This window comes from Chelon labrosus, assembly GCF_963514085.1.
Source record: "Chelon labrosus genome assembly, chromosome: 12".
Classification (NCBI taxonomy): domain Eukaryota; kingdom Metazoa; phylum Chordata; class Actinopteri; order Mugiliformes; family Mugilidae; genus Chelon; species Chelon labrosus.
This window is the reverse complement of record NC_140345.1, coordinates 309,860-329,445: the sequence shown is the minus strand read 5'-3', so window position 1 is coordinate 329,445 and position 19,586 is coordinate 309,860. Positions and strand designations below refer to the sequence as shown.

General features: G+C 41.9%; 1 protein-coding gene across 1 annotated transcript in view; it reads left to right on the top strand.

The window, feature by feature from the left end:
• Nucleotides 1–19,586, top strand: part of LOC311496748 (thrombospondin type-1 domain-containing protein 7A-like) — a 443,055-nt gene that overhangs the window by 199,143 nt on the left and 224,326 nt on the right. Inside the window, exons 12-13 of the mRNA XM_084556712.1 lie at nucleotides 7,897–8,000; nucleotides 8,923–9,117. Of these exons, the coding sequence (XP_084412838.1) occupies nucleotides 7,897–8,000; nucleotides 8,923–9,117 (299 nt within the window). The remainder of the gene's footprint in view (nucleotides 1–7,896; nucleotides 8,001–8,922; nucleotides 9,118–19,586) is intronic.

Sequence of the window (19,586 nt, the reverse complement as noted above, 5' to 3'; positions counted from 1 at the left end):
GGTGCGAAGGCAACGTCCCATGAGCAATTGGGCTGGGCTGTAGCCGTTATTCAGGGGTGTGGCCCTGTAAGCCAGAAGGGCAAGATAGGGATCCTTTTTGAGCAAGTTTTTTTTAGTCTGGACAGCACGCTCTGCCTCACCGTTGCTCTAGGGGTATTTAGTGCTGCTGGTCACGTGCTTGAATCCATATTCAGTCGCAAACTGTTTCATCTCATGTCCACTGAACTGCGGACCTTTATCGTTTATGAGAACCCCGCAGATTCCATGACATACCATTATAGATTTTAGGTGGACAACGACATCTGTGGATTGTGTTGGGTTGAGTTGTGCTACTTCCACATATCTGGAAAAATAATCCACCACCAGTAAATAGTTTTTGTCCTTTAAGGTGAATAAGTCAGCTCCCAGCTTTTGCCAGGGCCTGTCGGGGAGTGTAACTACAGATCTACAAAAGGGTTAATCCAATTAACCCTTTCTCTGAAGCACTCTCTGCATTTGAGCACGATCTCACCTATCTGGCCACTGAGCCCAGGCCAACACACTGCCTGACATGCATGTTCTCGGCACTTAACTACTCCTTGATGTCCCTCGTGTATCTTTTCAAGAACATCATTGCTCATGCTAGCAGGTATCACTAACCTTAGGCCGTGCAGGAGCAGTCTACTGTGCACACTCAGATGTGCTCTCTCGTGCCAGAATTGTTTGACCAGGCCCTGTAGCTGGTTTCTGTCTGGCCAACCCGTCACACAGTACTCCATGACTTGGCTACAGACACCGTCAGCGCAAAATTGTTCACGGAGCTCTGTCAGCTAAGTTTCCCTTGTGGGGAGGTTGTCCACTATGGAATCAACATAGATATTCGTGTCTTCCATCAGGGCATTGTCTGTTTGTGTGACACTGTCTCTTAGTGGTGCGCGAGACAGTGTGTCAGCAGTTGTGAGGCTCTCCCAGGACATCAAAAGGGAGATGAAATCATTGAACTTCTCACGGGCCCATGTCAGTGCCAGTGCCTCCTTCTCCACTTGGGTGTAACGCTGCTCTGTGTCAGTTAGGGACCTGGAAGCGTCAGCTGATATTTTCAGTGGCTTATTGGGATCATACAGCTGGAGGACTGGTGCAGTGGAGAGCTCATGTTTGAGATTACAGAAGGCCCTCTGTTGTTCGTGGCCCCAGCACCACCTCTTTTTGGACAGGAGGTCTCTCAGTGCTTTGTCCTTTACAGACAGGTTTGATAGAAGTGTTCCAAACTGGTTCACCATTCCTAGAATTTTTTTTGCCAAACTCACATTTTGACGTGTTTCGAATGACGCCTGCCTTTTCCGCTCGCTCGAGGACAGTGTGCATCGTGGCATCGTGCTGCTCTTGCATGGCCCCCCATACAAGGATATCGTCCATGTGACATACCATACTATCCAGGCCTGCAGTGACCTCTGTCACAATTATATTTTGAAAGTGTTCCAGGGCAGATGAGATGCCAAAGGGCAGTCAAAATGGTAAAGCCCACTGGCTCGTTGGTCTCTAGGCAGCTGATGACCCCTAGACTTTCCATCTTCTCCAGCTCTCTTTTCACTTTACCCATGAGGCACCTACAGCCATAGAGAATGGCTTCGCATCAGGCTTGAGTTTGATGATGTAAGGCTTCTGGACCAGCCCGAGTCCATCACAGAGTTTAGGATACCTTGACCTTACTGTCTCTTGGTCTATTGAGTCAACTCTGGCCACTAGTTTGTGGCTGGCAGCTGCTGGCCTACTCAACAGTGCCACCTGTAGGTCTCTCACTACAAAGATTTCCTCTGTAATGCTCCTATCTTTATAAGTGAGCTTTTCTGTGACTGACCCCAGGACTGTTAGTTTAACACGACCAGGAGCATAGAGTGGTTTGTGGACTTTTTCTAGCTCCTGCTCTCTGTGTGTTACAAATAAAAAAATTGCTACAGTATTCTGTGGCTGCTACTTTACATAAAATGTAGTTTACATTTTGACTTTAGAAGACAGAAGACTTTCTGTGTAATTTGAAGATAAGGCATGAGTACTATTCATTCATTCATTCCGCTTGTTCCTATTAAGGGTTGTGGGGTCTGCTGGAGCCTATCCCAGCTGTCATCGGGCGAAAGGCGGGGTACACCCTGGACAGGTCGCCAGTCTATCGCAGGGCTAACACAGAGAGACAGACAGCCATTCACACTCACATTCACACCTACGGCCAATTTTGAATCACCAATTAACCAAACAAGCATGTCTTTGGATGGTGGGAGGAAGCTGGAATATCCGGAGAGAACCCACACAGACACAGGGAGAACATGCAAACTCCACACAGAAAGGCCCAGTCGGCCCATGGATTCGAACCAGGGACCTTTTTGCTGTGAGGCATCAGTGCTAACCACCTTTCCACTGTGCCACTGCAGGAGTACTAAACAAAATGTATTTAATGAATAAAAAAAAAACAAAGTATTACAGATGAGAGGTAACGTAAACTTGCAGATAACGCGGCACAAAGGGAAAGCCAGGGAAAGAAAAAAAACATCCCCAGAAAAGAGAAACGACAGTCCATCATTACTTTAAGAACCGTAGGTCAGTCCGGAAAATAGCAAAAACGTTGAATGTGTCCCCAAGTGCATTTGCAAAAACCATCAAGCGCTACGACAAAACGAATAGCTGCTAGAAAACCACTACTAAGGGAAAGCAACAAGCATAAGATCAGGCGTGCCCCTAGGCTGTGTACTTGGCCCGCTTCTATTTTCCCTCTACTTGGCTCCTCTTGGATCAACTTTCCGGAAACATGGCATTGCATTCCATTTTTATGCTGACAACAGCCAAATTTATGTGCCCCTCAAACAAACAGATGACTACTCTGCAAACTGACTGCTAGAGTGCTTGGCAGATATCAAGACATGGCTGGCCATACATTTCTTACACTTAAATGATAACAAGGTTCTGTCACTTATGTTTTATTTCTTAAACAAAAACAAAAAAAAAACCCACTATTATACTAAACTGTGCATAATTCTTATCATTGAAAATATTATTTATGTTATTGTAATTAAGCAAAATATAATGTAATATATATTTTTAATTTAATAATATTAGTATACGGTTATTTTTATGTAATTACAAAACATCTAGGTAGAAATGATTTCTTGTCATCCCCTCCCCTCTTTGTTTACTGGTACTGCAATTTTTTTCACTCACCCACACAACACAACACACACAACTAGCACAGTTTATGTTGTTTAATGTTCTGCACTAACAGTTTTGTCCTTGTCCTGTATTTTGGTTGTTTTTCTTTGTCAATAAATAAATTTAAAACACAATAAGATCGAGGTCATGCTGTTTGAGCCTAGTGATGCCTACAAGATCCATGCTAATCTGGGGCCTTTAAATCAGCATTTAACACAGACAGCAACTAACCTTGGTGTAAGATTTGACAGCGATCTGAAATTGGATGCACAGGTTAAATCAGTAGTTCAGTCCAGTTTTTTCCAACTGAGACAACTGGCCAAAATGAAACCATTTCTTTCTCAGCATCACTTCGAGATTTTAATCCATGCTTTTATCACAACTCTATTGCAATGCACTGTATGTTGGGCCGCTCGTCACTGTCTTGACTACAGCTGATTCAAAATGCTGCTGCTCGACTTTTAACTGGTGCCAAAAAACAAGAACACATTACCCCAATTTTAACGGCATTTTACTGGCTCCCAGTTTTTTTCCGGATTGATTTGAAATTTTTTTAATTTGTATTTAAATGTATTTATGGATGGACTGGCGACCTGTCCAGGGTGTACCCCTGCCTCTCGCCCGATGACAGCTGGGATAGGCTCCAGCAGACCCCCGTGACCCTTAACAGGACTAAACGGGTATAGAAGATGAATGAATGAATGTATTTATGGCCTCGCTCCACAGTATCTGGCCAAACTGCTCCAGCCACACGCTCCCTCACGCTCTCTCAGGTCGGCAGATCAGTCATTGTTGGTTGTCCCTAAGACAAAGAAGAAGATGAGAGGTGACCGCACCTTTTCAGTTGCTGCCCCCAAACTGTGGAATAACCTGCCTTTGCACATCAGACAGTCTTCTTCATTTTAAATCCTCTCTTAAAACACATTTTTTTCTCTTTTTTTGTTTACTACATAATTCCATATGTGTTCATTCATAGTTTTGATGCATTCAGTGATAATCTACAATGTAAATAATCATGAAAATAAAGAAAAAAACATTAAATGACAGGGTGTGTCCAAACTTTTGACTGGTAGTATAGATGGCTTCCTTTCTCCTCTTTCAAACCATCGGTCTTCTTTGGTTAAGATTTGGACGTTGTTATCTTCAAAGGAGAGTCCTTTGTCCTACAGGTGTAGGTGGACTGCTGAATTGTTTCCTGATGAGTTGGCTCTCCTGCGTTGGTACATGCATTTATCGATGGATTATTTGGTTTCCTCAATGTACGAGTCTGTACAATCCTCACTGCACTGAACAGCATAAACACACTGTTTCTGCCTGGGTGTCTTGTCTTTAGGGTGGACCAGTTTTTGCCGAAGTGTATTACCGGGTTTTAAATAAACTGGAATGCGGTGTTTTCTGAAAATTTCTGAGTTTCTCCGATACATCAGCCACATAGGGGATGACAGTGTTCTTCCTCTTCCTCTGGGATATCTTTTTGAGTCTTTGACAAAGGCCCAGTTGGGATATCCACATGTCTTGAGTGTTTGTTTGATGTATTATTGCTCTTTCTCCTGACCATCCAATCTACTGGGTACAGTATGTGCTTGGTGCTGAAGAGTTCTGATGACCCCTAGTTTGTGTTCCAGGGGGTGAATTGAATCCAATAATAGATGCTGATCAGTGTGAGTGGGATTCTTCCTTTATACTCCAGTGTTGAGTCTTTGGTCTTCTTCCACGTGCACCAGATAGTCCAAGAAGGCCAAACTATCTCCGCTGATGTCCTCCAGAGTGAACTTGATGTTGCTGTCCACTGCATAGATGTGCTGTTAACGGTGAAGCTAATGTTAGCTTAAGCAGCTAATTAAAATTGAAGCTTACATTATATGTTATATGTATGGTATCCATTTTTATTATATGTGACTCAGTAAGAGGTTAGTTTGCTATTATATCCACACTGTGACTGAATATCCTAAAACACTTGTTGACATGAGTATCCATATCATTGTACATTACAAGTGTGACATAATTGATAGGTTAGAGGCACTTCACAGCACTGTGCAATGATTTGCGGCAGTATAATTATGGACAGGCCTTCTGAGGGGGTCCTGTGGTGTATGGCAACAGAATGTTGTTACTTGGGGCCTTTGGGTGCACTGAGGGGAGGGCCCTCTGCGGATCAGTCTTGTTCCAGTCCATCCCACAGATACTTGATCAGTTTGGGATCTAGTGAATCTGGAGGTCAGGGGCCTCATGTACGAAGGTTGCGTCCGTACAAAAACGTTCCGTACGTACTCGCTCACGGAAAAGTTCAGATGTATCAAGAGTGAAATGTCCACGAACTTTGTACGTGCCTGCGCCAACGGCATGGGTGGCGTACGCTGGCTTCTACAGATGTCGATCCTTTGGCGACACTTAGAGGTGATGCCGGGAAACTGTCATAAATGTGAAAACTATTACTCCGACCGATCGGGACTGTGCCAGTCGACCCTGAGCAGAGCCATGCCAGCCACGTGGGACGGAATTATCAGCATGTCAGCCAGGTATATCAAATTCCCATACAATGCATCTGAACAGGTCAACATTAAAGAGCAATCTGCAGCGAGAGACAGTTTTCTGAATGTAATCTGAGCTATCGACTGCACACACATTGCTATAAAAGCGTCATCGCATGAATTTGTAAATGTCAACAGGAAACATTTTCATTCGATCAATGTACAGATCATACGTGATGCGTAAATGCAATTAACCAACATTGTGCCAAAGAGCACATTTTTGCGCATCTCCACTCCAGTGAGTAGCGTCTCCAATTCACTTTCTGTGAAGTTCTTATTTTTTCCCGTCTTATTCATTCTTATGTTTTCGTTTTCTGATTGCGCAGAGAGGGGAATCTCAGGTGCAGGGTCAATTTAAATATAATTTGCATATTTAAAAGGGGCGTGGACAGGGAGGGGTCGGTACACTTGATTGGAATGTACAAGGGAAAAATGCTTCTAAATGCTTCTAAATCTGAGAATCGTTTTAGAAGGAAATCCACGCAAGTCTTCGTACATGAGGCCCCAGGTCAACACCTTGTGCTGTTTTTCATGTTTTCTGAGTTCTTTCTAAACCATTTTTGTGTGTGTGCCTGCATCAGCCTGCATCCTGCTGGGGATGGCTGCTGCCATCAAGGAGTGTCAATACTGGTCTGGTCTGGCCTAGTGGGTGGAATATGTCCAAGTAACATTCACACAATGTTACATACATTATATTAAGAGTCCGTGTACCCGGCCCAGAGGCTTACCGGGGCCCTACAGGGCATGGTTGGTCTGTGGGTCTCCTGAAGCAGCTGACCGGTACCGGATTTCTAGGCGGTCCGTGGCGAGGGCAGTCGCTGAGGCCAGAGGGCCTGGGGTTGGATCGTCCAATCTCTGGGGCAGAAGTCACCGAGGTAGTGAAACAACTCCACGGCGGCAGAGCTCTGGGAGCGGATGAGATCTGCCCTGGGTATCTCAAGGCTCTGGATGTTGTAGGGCTGTCCTGGCTGACATGCCTCTGCACGTGGACATCGGGGGCAGTACCTCTGGAGTGGCAGACCGGGGTGGTGGTCCCATCTTTACGTTCCAACTATAGGGGGATCACACTCCTCAGCCTCCCTGGCAAGAGCTTGTTCACGAGTGAGGGTAGGAGGGAGCGGGAGATCGACAGGCGGATCGGAGCAGCATCTGCAGTGATGCAGATGCTTAACCGGTCGGTCGTGGTGAAGAGAGAGCTAAGCCGAAAGGCGAAACTCTCAATTTACCGGTCGATCTACATTCCAACCCCTCACCTATGGTCATGAACTTTGGGCAATGACCAAAAGAACAAGATCGCGAATACAAGCGGCTGAAATGAGTTTCCTTCGCAGGGTGGCCGGGCTCAGCCTTAGAGATAGGGTAAGGAGCTCAGACATACGGGAGGAGCTCAGAGTAGAACCGCTGCTCCTCCACGTCGAGAGGAGTCAGTTGAGGTGGCTAGGGCATCTGGTAAGGATGCCTCCCGGACGCCTCCCGGGACACGATGGAGGGATTATATCTCTCGTCTGGCCTGGGAATGCCTGGGGGTTCCTCCGAGGAGCTGGCTGAAGTGGCTGGGGAGAGGGCTGTCTGGGCTTCCCTGCTGAAGCTGCTGCCCCCGCAACCTGGACCAGGAGAAGCGGGAGAAGACGAACGAACGAACGAACATTCACACAAATGCCAGGTCCAATTGGATGGGTAATGATGTGGCCTCTCTTTGACTTTAACAGAGCCCCATCTCTACACAGGCATACAGCTGTTTTTACTTGTAATCCCAGGATGGCACTGTGATTTTAAGATCAGAACACTGTGGGTGCTATACCATCTCTTGCGGGACTCTTTATTCTCCGTACAACTGCCTCTGCTCTGAGGCTTATGCTACAGAAAAAAATTTGAATTGATCACACACCTCTCTGATGGACGGCTCTGAACATCTAAAAAGCTCTTTGCACACTACTGTACATTTAGAACAGCTATTCACATCATCTTGCAGCCTTAAAGTTGACTTCTCCATGCAGTTTATTTCCAGTGTTGCCAAGTCCGCTTATTATAAGCAACTTCTGTAAAAAAGTCGATTGTTTTGGGCTTGTTTTCACAGGCCAACACTTGTTTATTTCACTGACAAATGAAGATGCAGTGCATGAATATATAAATACAAGTTAATGATGTTATTGTGTTAATATGGCTGCGCTGACATGTTTTATTCCAGGTGGAAAACCCACAAATGGAGAAAGTGCCAGCTGGTCCCATGGTTTCTTAGACAGGATACGCCTGGTGCACAAGAGACCTGTGGACCAGGACTTCAAACAAGAGGTATCAGAAACATTCTCTCATTCATCCTTCGTCTCCCTCTGCATCCCCACTGAACCATTCCTAATCATTTTTCAAATGTTTGCTCAATGCGGTGCCTTATAAGTCAATTTTTATTTTTTATTTTATTTTTACTTTACTGAAATGCTTAATTGGTAGCCTATGTCTACTTTATTTACTTTATCACTGTAACAGTTGAATAAGTCAAGTGCAAAGTATAAATAAAAGTATATACACTAAATGATACAAATGTATTATTTGACCAATTTTAAAATTTTAGTACATTTTCTTCCTGAAATCCACCTTGAAATCCTGCCCCCTGTTGGGATCAGGATAATCCTGTTTTTTTTGGATCGAAGTTAACCAAATCCTACTGAAACAGACTGAAGGTTTGATCCAGATTAATACTAGGACTGGATTCCGTGATCTAATCCGATTTCAGAATCCTTCTTTCCCTTTTGAACAACCAATTTTCAAGATTTGATCCAGTCCGATAACCAAAATCCGATCAGATTACCTTTGAACAACTGGCCCTCTGTGTTAGCCCTGCAATAGACTGGTGACCTGTCCAGGGTGTACCCCGTCTCTCGCCCAATGACAGCTAGGATAGGCATACACCTTAGTGATGCACAATATTTTTCAAGGTAATGTATTGTCTTGTCTACAAAATCTGAATCGGCAATGTTTGTAACTCAAGCTTGTAGAATTGTAATGGATAAGACGTACAAAAGTAGCATAAAATGGAAATATGGAATAAAAGCGCAAGTAGCTGACATTTTTACTTTATATGTAGTAGTGAGCATACAGTATCTTGCACAACTGTTCTTTTTGCATTTCATGTTCCCATTATGACTACAATTCAGTACAAACCGTATTTAATCAATTAACAGAATCTTTTTGACCCGGTTTTCTCTAATTCTTCCAGCTGTGTCCTGCCGTCGACTGGACGGAGTGCAAGCCGACATCAGCGAGTGTCTGAAATTCACTAAGGCCATGCCTGCCATCACTCAGCGCTGTCAGCTCCCTTGCCAGGATGACTGCCAGCTGACTAACTGGTCCAAGTTCTCATCCTGCACAGCTGACTGTGTTGGGGTCCGCACCAGAAAGAGAGCATTGATAGGTGAGGACAAAGGCTACATAGAGGAATTGCCCAATTGCTCCTGTAAACTCTTTTAAGACGAACATACTTGTAGTTTAGTACTGGTGAGGGACCTGCCCATTGGAGGCGTGATGTTGGGCAGTGCATCAAGAGGCAAGTGGTAATGTTAAACACAATATTATAAATCTATGCAGAGTTATTGCCAGCTAAATGTACCAGTGGGATTGAAGCAGCAAATTGGAAAGAACTCCTCAGCCTTTGTTTTTGTTCAGTGTCCCCAGAGAGTTGCCCTGTGCATCAAAACCATAAAAGCTAAGCTAAATTAAGGTGCCTCCGTCTGAGCTTACTGGGGAGAAAAATCAACTTCAAACTGTGAAAACATGGATTTGAGCAGCTTTTACATTCCCCTGATGAGAAAGTTGAAGTACCTCCTGACCTGTTCAACAAAGTGCTTGAGCAGACAGGTCATGTAATACCTTGTCCAAGGAGGAACTTTTCCTCTCCTTCAGCCCAGGATCTTTATACCTATTGGAAAGGCTAGTTCAACCATGAATAGACCACCCGACAACTTCTCTCCAGTTGACAGTTTATTTAGCACGCAGAGAATAGGTACAGAGTCAGCGCTGAGACTTCAGCTTAACCACCTTATGGGTAGAAAAAGGGAAGTCCCGGACGAAGCATACACAGAAGTTTTGTTCTATCTGGGCTCTGCCTGAAGACAATAGGAGGAGCGCGGCCTTTCGTGTATCAGTAGTTTTCCATGTGTAGCTGAGGCCGGCTCTAACTGGTTTCTACAAGGTGAAATATTAGAGTGTAGTGCATCCTATCTCGTGAGCAAGGCTGCAGCGAAGCAGAAAACAACCCTATATCTGGTATGATGGAAGAAGAGCACTTCTTCCTGTTTTTGACCTCACATAACCCTTTAATATCCAACAACCTATTATTACTCTTTGAATGTGGTTTAATTGTTCTTAGCTTTATATCAGGAAGAAGAGGATCAGGATTTTTTTGGCTTTATTCAGAATCCACCTGCTAGATAAGTGACTTTAGACAGTCCCTCACGGATCCTGTATTGCCTGTATTGCTTTAAATTGTTAGAAATCTCTGCCTAATCCAAATCAATTTCTAGACAAGGCCTGTGTTTAAAAAATGTATTTCATGTCTCAAATAGATATTCATTTGAAACACCAGATATTTAATTCATAAAATCCTTAGATTGATTTTTTGTTTTATTTTTTTTTTTTAAATATGCCATTTCTTGCATCCTCTTGTTAGAAGCGTCACAGTTTTCACATTACTTGTTTGGCAAGAAGAAGAAGATTAGGCCTTGATGAGAGAGATCCAAAAAATAACGTAAGCTACAACTCTGAGAACACTATCAGACATGCAAGCTGATGTGTGGTAGCATTTTGATTTTAAATATTATGATGCAGAGAAGAGCTGGACAAAAGCGAAATAATGTGTAAAATGTGAAACTTGAGGGAAAATGTTGGGGTAGTACAACAAATCTCTGAAACCACTTATTTTGAAACTGAAATATCTCTAAATGAATCAACTCAAAACAGGATCATATGACTCACAATCAATATGAATCGCAATTAATCATTAAGTCAATCAATCTATTCTGCCCCTGCTTGTGTGTGTGGCGTCCTCTAGCCTGCTACACCAGCTCGGCAGATAGTGAACAGTTTCCCAAGAAAGAAGCTGAGATTTCTTTTCTTTTTTTTTTTTTATTCGGAGTCACATGTCAATATTACAAACAAAAATCCTCATCTCATTGTTCCATCTTTTGTCCCAGTGCTCCAAATATCTTTTTAACATAGCTTTTTTTAAACAAAAATACACAGACATGTTAATTATACAAGAGAGATAGGTAATTGAATATATCTCATATGAAGTTGAAGGAGAAAAAAAATTAAATAAAAAATAAATAACAGTACAAAGAAAAAAAAATCAATAAGTAGATGAATAAAAATAAATAAATAAATAAGAAAAATTAAGAAATCCTAAACAAAGGAAGGGCGTCTCAGGGAAATATACATTTTCCATTTATTCCAGATGTCTTCAAATTTAGGCTGCTGGAGTCTCATTGACAAAGTAATACTTTACAAACCCAAAAATAAGTTCCTCCCAGTTAAACGTAATGTCCAGTCCGAATATAATCTTCTATGAAGATTTTCTGCCAGAAAGTATTTATTTTAGGACAGGCCCAGAACAGGTGATAATGATTGGCTTCCTGGGCGCCACACAACCTCCAACAGCTGGAAGAACCTGAATGATGGCGTTGCTGAACTGATGTAATAAAGTACCTAGTGAGACATTTCCATCCAAATGATTTCCACAAGTTTGAGCATGTTATCCTCCACTGAAATCCACAGTAGTTTGTCCAGGTATCTTCTGAAAGGTGGGTGTTGGTTTCCCTGTCCCATTTTTGTTTTATGTAAATAGTATTTGTTGTTTTAATCTGCTGAAGTCCTCTATAGAGTCTAGAGATCACCTTATGTCTAGAGTCTGTCCTATGAGCACTAATGAATATTTTTAATAGACCGTTTTCAAATGCCTTTTGATTTTTTGGCATCGAACTGTTTAAGTGATGGCGTACTTGAAGAAATCTAAAAAAGTCCCTATTATTAAGACCATGCATTCGTTTCAGCATCTGGAAACTCTTCAGTGTTGCTTGGTTAAAAAAGGTACAATATGAGGGGAGACCGCGGTTAACCCATCTCCTGTAATTTACATCCATCTTATTTGGAGCAAAATCCAGATCGTAACAGCAGCAATTCAGGATCTTTGCCTCTTCTATCATATGATTTTTAGTTATAACGTTTAGCCATATTTTCAAGGGTAAGTTAATCCATTTATTTCCTGTTTCTATAAATTGTTTAATTAGTCTTTTGTCTCCTAATCTTGCTTGGATTGGCACCGTCCCAGATATGTTTTCTTCAATTTCTTTCCATCTTGCTTTATAGTCTGAGACACACCAACAAAACAGGATCCTTAACTGGGCTGATATGTAGTAGTCTTTTAGACAGGGAAGTGCCAAACCACCCTTATTTTTTGCCAGTTGGAGAGTTTGGAATGTTATCCTTGGTTTTTTCCCTTGCCAGATGTAACGCAGTATCAATTTATCACATTCATTAAATTGTTTGTCCTTAATTTCAATTGGAAGGGTCTGGAATAGATACAGTATCCTTGGCAGGATGTTCATTTTTACAGATTCAATCCGAGATTCAAAACTTAATATCGGGATAAGATTCCATCTAAAAATGATAGTAGTTCCAAAATGGAATTTTCAGGGTTTGATAAAGTGATCAGAACACCATCTGCAAACAAAGAAATCTTGAGTTCTTGCTCTAGTAATTTTATACCAGTAATATTGTTATTCTGAGTGATCCCCTTGCTTAGTGATTCAATAAATATTGCAAACAACAATAGACTCAATGGGCAGCCCTGTCTAGTTCCTCTTTCCAGGCCAAATGAATTTGATACAGCTCCGTTTATTTTATTCTGGCTTTTGGTTTACTATATAATGCTTTAATTGTTTTAATAAACACCTGATGAAATCCAAATTTGTGTAGTGATCGATATAAGAACTCCCAATTAACTCGATCAAATGCCTTCTCGGCATCAAGGCTTAGCAATACTGCCTTGAGTTTGTTTTCGTTTATATGTTCAATTACATGTAGTGTTCTGCGAATACTGTCTTGTGCCTGTCTTTGCTGAATGAAACCTGTTTGATCAAGACTTATTATCTGAGAAAGAATGTTTTCAATTCTTTTTGCCAGAATGTGGGTAAAGATCTTGTAGTCTTGGTTCAAGACACTTATTGGCCGATACCTTCCACAATCTAACTTGTCTTTCCCCTCTTTTGGTATCAGAGAGATCACTGCTTCTTTCCAAGAGACAGGAGTAATGCCAGTTTTAAGCACATGGTTGTACGTGGTTTTCATTATAGGAGTGAGTAGATCTATCATCTCCTTGTACCACTCTGCCGGAAAACCATCAGGTCCTGGTGCTTTATTTACCTTTGAATGTGCTGTTGCCTTTTTAATTTCTTCATCTGTAATTTCACTGATTAGAAACTTATTTTGTTCCTCAGTCACTTTGGGAAATGTTATATGGTCTAAAAAAAAATTTGTCACTTCCCCATCTGTTCTGGGTTGGCTATATAAATTCGTATAAAACTTTTCAAATATTTGTTGGATATCTTTTACTTTGTAATGTACAGAATTTGTTACAGGATCCCTAATTTTATAAATTGTATCCTCTGCCCGTTGCTTTTTTAATTTGTAAGCTAGTAATTTAGCAGATTTTCCCCATTTCATAATACTTTTGTTTGAGAAAGGTCAATTTTTTCTTTATGTCGTTGGAATAAATTTCATTCAGTTCATTTTTTTTCTTGTTAATTTCCATTTTTGTTCCTTGATTCAATGTATTTTTGTGTATTCTTTCTAATTGTTCCAGTTCTAGCTGTAGCTGTTTTTTTTTAATTAGAGCAGTAACCTATTATTTTTCCCCTTAGGATTACTTTGCAGGCATCCCAAACTATTTGTGGGCACTTCTCCATTATCATTTTCATCAAAATAATGCTTTATATCTATTCTTATTTGCTCCCTCATTTGACCTAGCATCCCTGTATTTAGCCTCCAAGTAGTCCTCTTTTTTTCAGAATCTAATATTACTTTCAAATACACGGGTGCATGATCAGATAAATCCATGGTCCCAGTGCTACAATTTGTAACCCTATATATATCCTCTTGAAACATTAGGTAGTAATCAAGCCTAGAATAAACCAAATGTGGGTGAGAAAAAAAGGTAAAATTCTTTTTAGTCGGATTCAGATCCCTCCATATATCTGAGAGACCCAATTCCCCCATCATTAGTTTTATATTTTTTTTTATAATTTTCTTATCTCCTGTGTAGCAGGGTTTTGATGTATCCAGAGTTGGGTGTTGTCTCACATTAAAATCTCCACCACAAATTAAGGTACCTTGAGCATCTACGACTAATAGCTCAAACATTTCTTTAAAGAATTTCCACTCAGATAATGAAGGAGCATAAACATTCAAAAAAGTGACTAAAGCACCCTGTAGATAACCTTGAATCAAAATGAATCTCCCATCTGGATCTTTCTTTTCATATGTACAAGCAAAATTCAATTTCCTAGAAATTAAAATTACCACCCCTCTCTTTGAGCTCTGTCTATAAGAAGAGGAATATTGACTAAATCCCCATCTTTTAAGTTTTCCATGTTCTGAATCTGATAAGTGTGTCTCTTGTAGGAGAGCCACTTCTATTTCTTCTCGCTTTAATTTTGCCATAATTTTACTCCTTTTAACTGGATTACCTTGGCCATTTACATTATATGTAATTACTTTAATTGACTTGGTATTTTGCATTGTATGTCACCTGAGTACATTTTAATCCCTGCACACCTGGATATAAAAAAGCATCCTACACCCCTGGTGCTATCCATAACAGTAGCACAAAAGCAAATACTAACTACAACAAAACAAAGAACATTATAACAAAAAAAAATAATTGGCTTCCAATGGTGAGGCCTCTTTCACAGCCTCATAACTCAGATGGAATGAGAGTGTAGAGGGAAATTCTCTTCCACCTGATGATGAAATAGGTCCCTCTTCATCTTTTAAGCTGTTGCACAGGTCCATGATGTCCAAGATGTCCTAATTTTAAACATTCAGTCGTAGTGCCCTTTATATTGTCTTCCTAATATTATTAGTATCACCCATACATCCTAGCAGGAAAAAAAACTGTGTATTATTCTCAACATTTCAGTGTCCAGACACCAATAAGTAGGCTTATCTCTTGCGTTGTGTATACTTATTGTGTGTCCTGACGCTGGAATCTTTGGAGTTGCTCTTTGAGACCTTGGTTGGGGCTTTTATTCTCCTGGTTTCTTCGTCCTCCACTAGATCTCCAAGACAGATGGTTGATCTGATCCAAAAGGGAAGATGGGTTTTTCAAGACCGTTACCGGTATCCCCCGCTCTGCCATGTCTGCCGTTGCTTCCTCTGCCGAGTTGTAGGTCACCGTGCCTTCCTTGTAATACACCCACAATCTAGCTGGGAATGGGGTCTGAAATCTTATATTTTTTCCCTTCAGCGCAGCCTTGGCTTCTGCGTAGTCTCTCCGCTTCCTCAGCAGCTCCGGTGCGCAATCATGGTCCATATGTATCCTCTTCCCCTGAAAATTTAACCCTTTTCTCTGCCAAACTTTTCTGAGTATTTCTTCTTTCATTTTAAAGCTTGAAAACTTGACCACGATGGTTCTTGGTGGGGCTTCGGCCGGGGGTTTTGTAGTGAGCGCCCGATGCGCCCTCTCGATATTTATAGCTGTGGCGGCAGGGAGCTCCAGGCCTTTCATTAACTTCCACGAAGGTAGTCATTGTTGCTTATGCCTTCTTCTGGTCTCTCTTTTACCCCGTATATTCTAACATTGTCTCGACGCGATCGCCCCTCCAGGTCCACTAATTTAGCTTCTGTTTGAATCTGGAGCTTCACCACCAGGACCTGCTCCGAGAATTGGATTTGAGTCTCAACCATGTCTATACGCTCCTCAGCCTCTTCCACTCTTTTATATATCTTATGTATGTCCTCTTGTATGTTGTTAAGTTTCTGGCAGGAATCTTTTCTAAACTCACGTAGCTCTTTCAGGATAATTCCCAGATTAGCATCGTGGCTCTGCTCCGGCTGTGTCGACTGCATGTCCACTAGCGTGTCAGCTAGCATGTCATGGCTAGCTTGCAATGCTAGATCCTTCTCCTCCATATTTTCGTGTCCCTTCCTTTGTGCGGCGCTTAACTTTCCTGGGCATAATCTTTAACCCGTTTCATTCGTGTTTATGTTTGCGCGTCTCTGGAAGATTTTGAGTCGTATCGGGCTATATTTAATTTTTGCTGTCAGGAGCCTGTTGCTTTACCTGCCAAACCGGAAGTCTCTCTGAGAGATTTCTTTTCAAACTTTACTTAGGAATCACTGTAAAACTAAACAAACATACAACTATATGTTATGCATCTCATCATATAATTTTTAACTGAATACATTCACATACAAACATAAAAGTAGCATGTTTAAACCAATAGAAATGAATCCTCTAGCTTAATGCTAACTTATACGGAAAATTACATAGCGATGCTAGCAGTTAGCATGTACGGATTAGCGAATATATTTTTTACTGTAATCTCTGTTAATGAACGAAACATTCTCTAAATGCAGTGTTACAACATCTGGCCATACAATAATACTCACAGGCAAACGTTTTCTGGCCATAAAGTAAAGAATAATAATAAAAAAAAAAAAAAAGATGTGTAATTGACTTTTCATGCTGTTTGTCTCTCTTTGACTTCCTGTTGTCTGAACCAACTACGGAAACACTGAAGATACAAAATTAACACTGCTACAAGAAAATCTCTGTATTAAACTCCAACCAATAACCAGAACATCACACTCCCCGCCTGTTATAATGTGTTATAACAATACTCAATTCTTACAAGCAATACACCCCGTGAAACAGGCCTACAGTACATCTTCTGAGTACCATGTCTGACTACTTTAACATCTACTTTTCCGACTTTAGAGTCTTTGCTTGGAATGGCGTTCACCACCACAGGCCACTCATTTCTCTTGACTTGTGCTTCTTTAAGAAGCACAACATCTCCTTCAGTCAGGTTCGGCTTGTCCACATGCCACTTTTGCCTTGGTTGAAGTGACATCAGGAACTATTGACGCCAGCATTTCCAGAATGCATCAGCCATAGCCTGGACTTGCTTCCACTGCTTGCTGTAGAGGTCGTACTCTCCTGGTGGTGGCAACACTGGCTCAACTTTTTTGTGTTAAGAGCATGGCAGGTGACAGGACAGTGGGCTGGATCAGAAGTAGCAGGAACCAGAGGTCTGGCGTTTATAGTTTCCATGACTTCAGACATGAGCGTAACCAGCACCTCATGAGTCAGCATCTAATATTCTGCGAGCAACTCCTATCATCTGCTCCCACACTCCACCCATGTGTGAGGAGTGGGGAGGGTTGAAGGTCCATGTGCTGTCTTGATCTTGAATGTAAGTTGTCAGCTCAGGGTCTTCAGAGTTCATTTTTAACTCCTTGCATGCCCCAATGAAGTTTGTTCTTCGATCAGAATGGAAGAGGCAAACCACGGACAGCAGTAAATCTTCTCAATGCATTTACAAAGCTTGAGGAGGATATAGATTCAAGCACTTCAGTATGCATTGCTCTTGTAACTAGGCAGGTAAAGATGACTGCCCAGCGTTTGTTCTCTGTAATACCACCTAGGGTTCGTCTTATGCTGATAATCCATGGGCAAAACACATCAACTCCTACATTTGTGAATGGAGGAGCTGGTTCGAATCGTTCAGCGGGTAAGTTTGACATTTTTTGTTCTTCTGTTCTTTCTTTTAGCTTGTTGCAGATTACATTTTGTTTCACACCAGCCTTTTGCCTCCAATCAGCCATTGACCAGCAGAACATACAGCACCTTCTGTCCGGTGTCTGCCCTGATGTGCCACCTGTTCATGGTAATTCCTCACCAATAAAGTAGCTACATGGTGTTTCTTGGGGACAATAAAAGGGTGTTTCTCTTCCCAATGGATGTCAGCCAAAGGGATGTGCCCTCCAACTCTCAGCAGGCCATATGCATCCACAATTGGGTTAAATTTTCTCAGGGGACTGGACTTGGAGATGACATCACCCCTGGAAAGACATTTCATCTCTGCAGCAAACACGTCGTGTTGAGCATTTCTGATGATTACTAGTCTTGCTTGTGTCGGATCATCTGTCTTTCTGTTCTGGTTTTTCGTGTGTGCTCTGGCCTTGTGTATAAGCTTGGCTATAGCGCGATTGAGTGTCTTCCAGCTGGAGAAGCGTTCAAATCTGTGTGAACTATGCTCGCCTTCAAAGACTTTGGTTGTGAAAGCTGACCTGTTGTGCACGAATATCTATATCTGCATCAGGTTCTTTATGCTCATATGTTCCCTCTAATTTCTCATGTGTCTGGGCATACACAAAAACTCCCTGAGTACACTGTGGACCACTGTGAGCAACATCAGACACTGTGGCCACACACCTGTCCAAATCCCAAGATCATAGCAAGTTACATGGCTTATTAAAGGAATCAAATTACAGCAGTAATTTCCATTAATTTACTTTTAATATAATTGATTTGGCCCACGTAACATAACAAAGACAAAAATCTTGTTGTTCATGAGCTGTGTAGTATGCTATATGTCAGTGTGAAATTTTGTTCACATTAAAACATTGACATTATGCACAATGTCATGTGTGCTGTAGCACAAGCATGTGATACAGTGTAAATTCCTGTGACTCTTTGTTTGTAAACTATATAATTACACAATGTTTTATTGCGTTTCTACTCCCCATAAATTATTTAGTAGTAACAGCATTTTTTGCAAAGCAGACCTTTCTCACTCGAAAAAAAGAAATCTCACCCAGTTTCACCGCTTATTCTTCTGTTTGCACACACTACGACAGCCATTACATCTTAAAAGAACCACTTTTTTCTGTTTTACTTTGGCTTGGTGAGTGGATGTGCCACTGCCTGTTCGTTTCGCCATAATAAGGGGTTAGTACCATTTGCGTCTCTTAAGTCCGCCACACTGTTACCTAGCTAACCTGCAAAAACCCAGAGCCGCGCTGCGTATGGGCAGGGCACTTACACATAAAGCGCTGTCAGCGACACTGATAGGCTGTGTAAGTGATACGCATCATATCATTGGCTGGACACCTGTCACTCACTGAGTTACACTGCGAAATGGTACAGAATACATTGTTTTTTGTTTAATTTATTTACAGTTCATGTTGGATTTTATTTTACGCCCTGCATAGATTTTCTTGTGCGTGGAGAACGTGCGAGCAGTGTGCAATTGTGCAAGAGTGCAGCTTAGAGGGAACATTGCTCATACGTCTCTGGCTGGGGGCAGGAGTCTCTGGACAAGAAAGATGGACCTTTAAACCAGTTGGTTTCTTTCAACACGGCGGCTGGCACTGAGCAGGTCTGCAGGGTTGTGCTCTGTGCTGACAAAGTGCCACTGTTCAGGGCTTATGGACTTCCTGATGCGGACAACTCTGTTGGCTACGTATACATAGAGTCTTCTGCTTGTGTTATGAATGTAGCCCAAAACAATCCGACTTTCTGTGTAGAATGTGACCTTGTGGATATCTATGTCCAGTTCATCTGTGATTAAGTCTGCCGTTTCGGTGGCCAAGACAGCTGCACAAAGTTCTAAGCGTGGGATGGTGTGTGGATGTGGAGCCAGTTTCGCCCATGACAAACCCGATGTAAGTGTTTCCCTCCGTCTCTGCTGCTTTCAGGTACGCCACTGCTGATGTGGCCATAGTAGAAGTGTCAGAGAAGACACAGAGTTCTCTGTATCTTGTGGAGCACAGAGAAACAGGTATGTATCGTCTGTCGATCTGAAGTTGTTCAAGTTCACACAG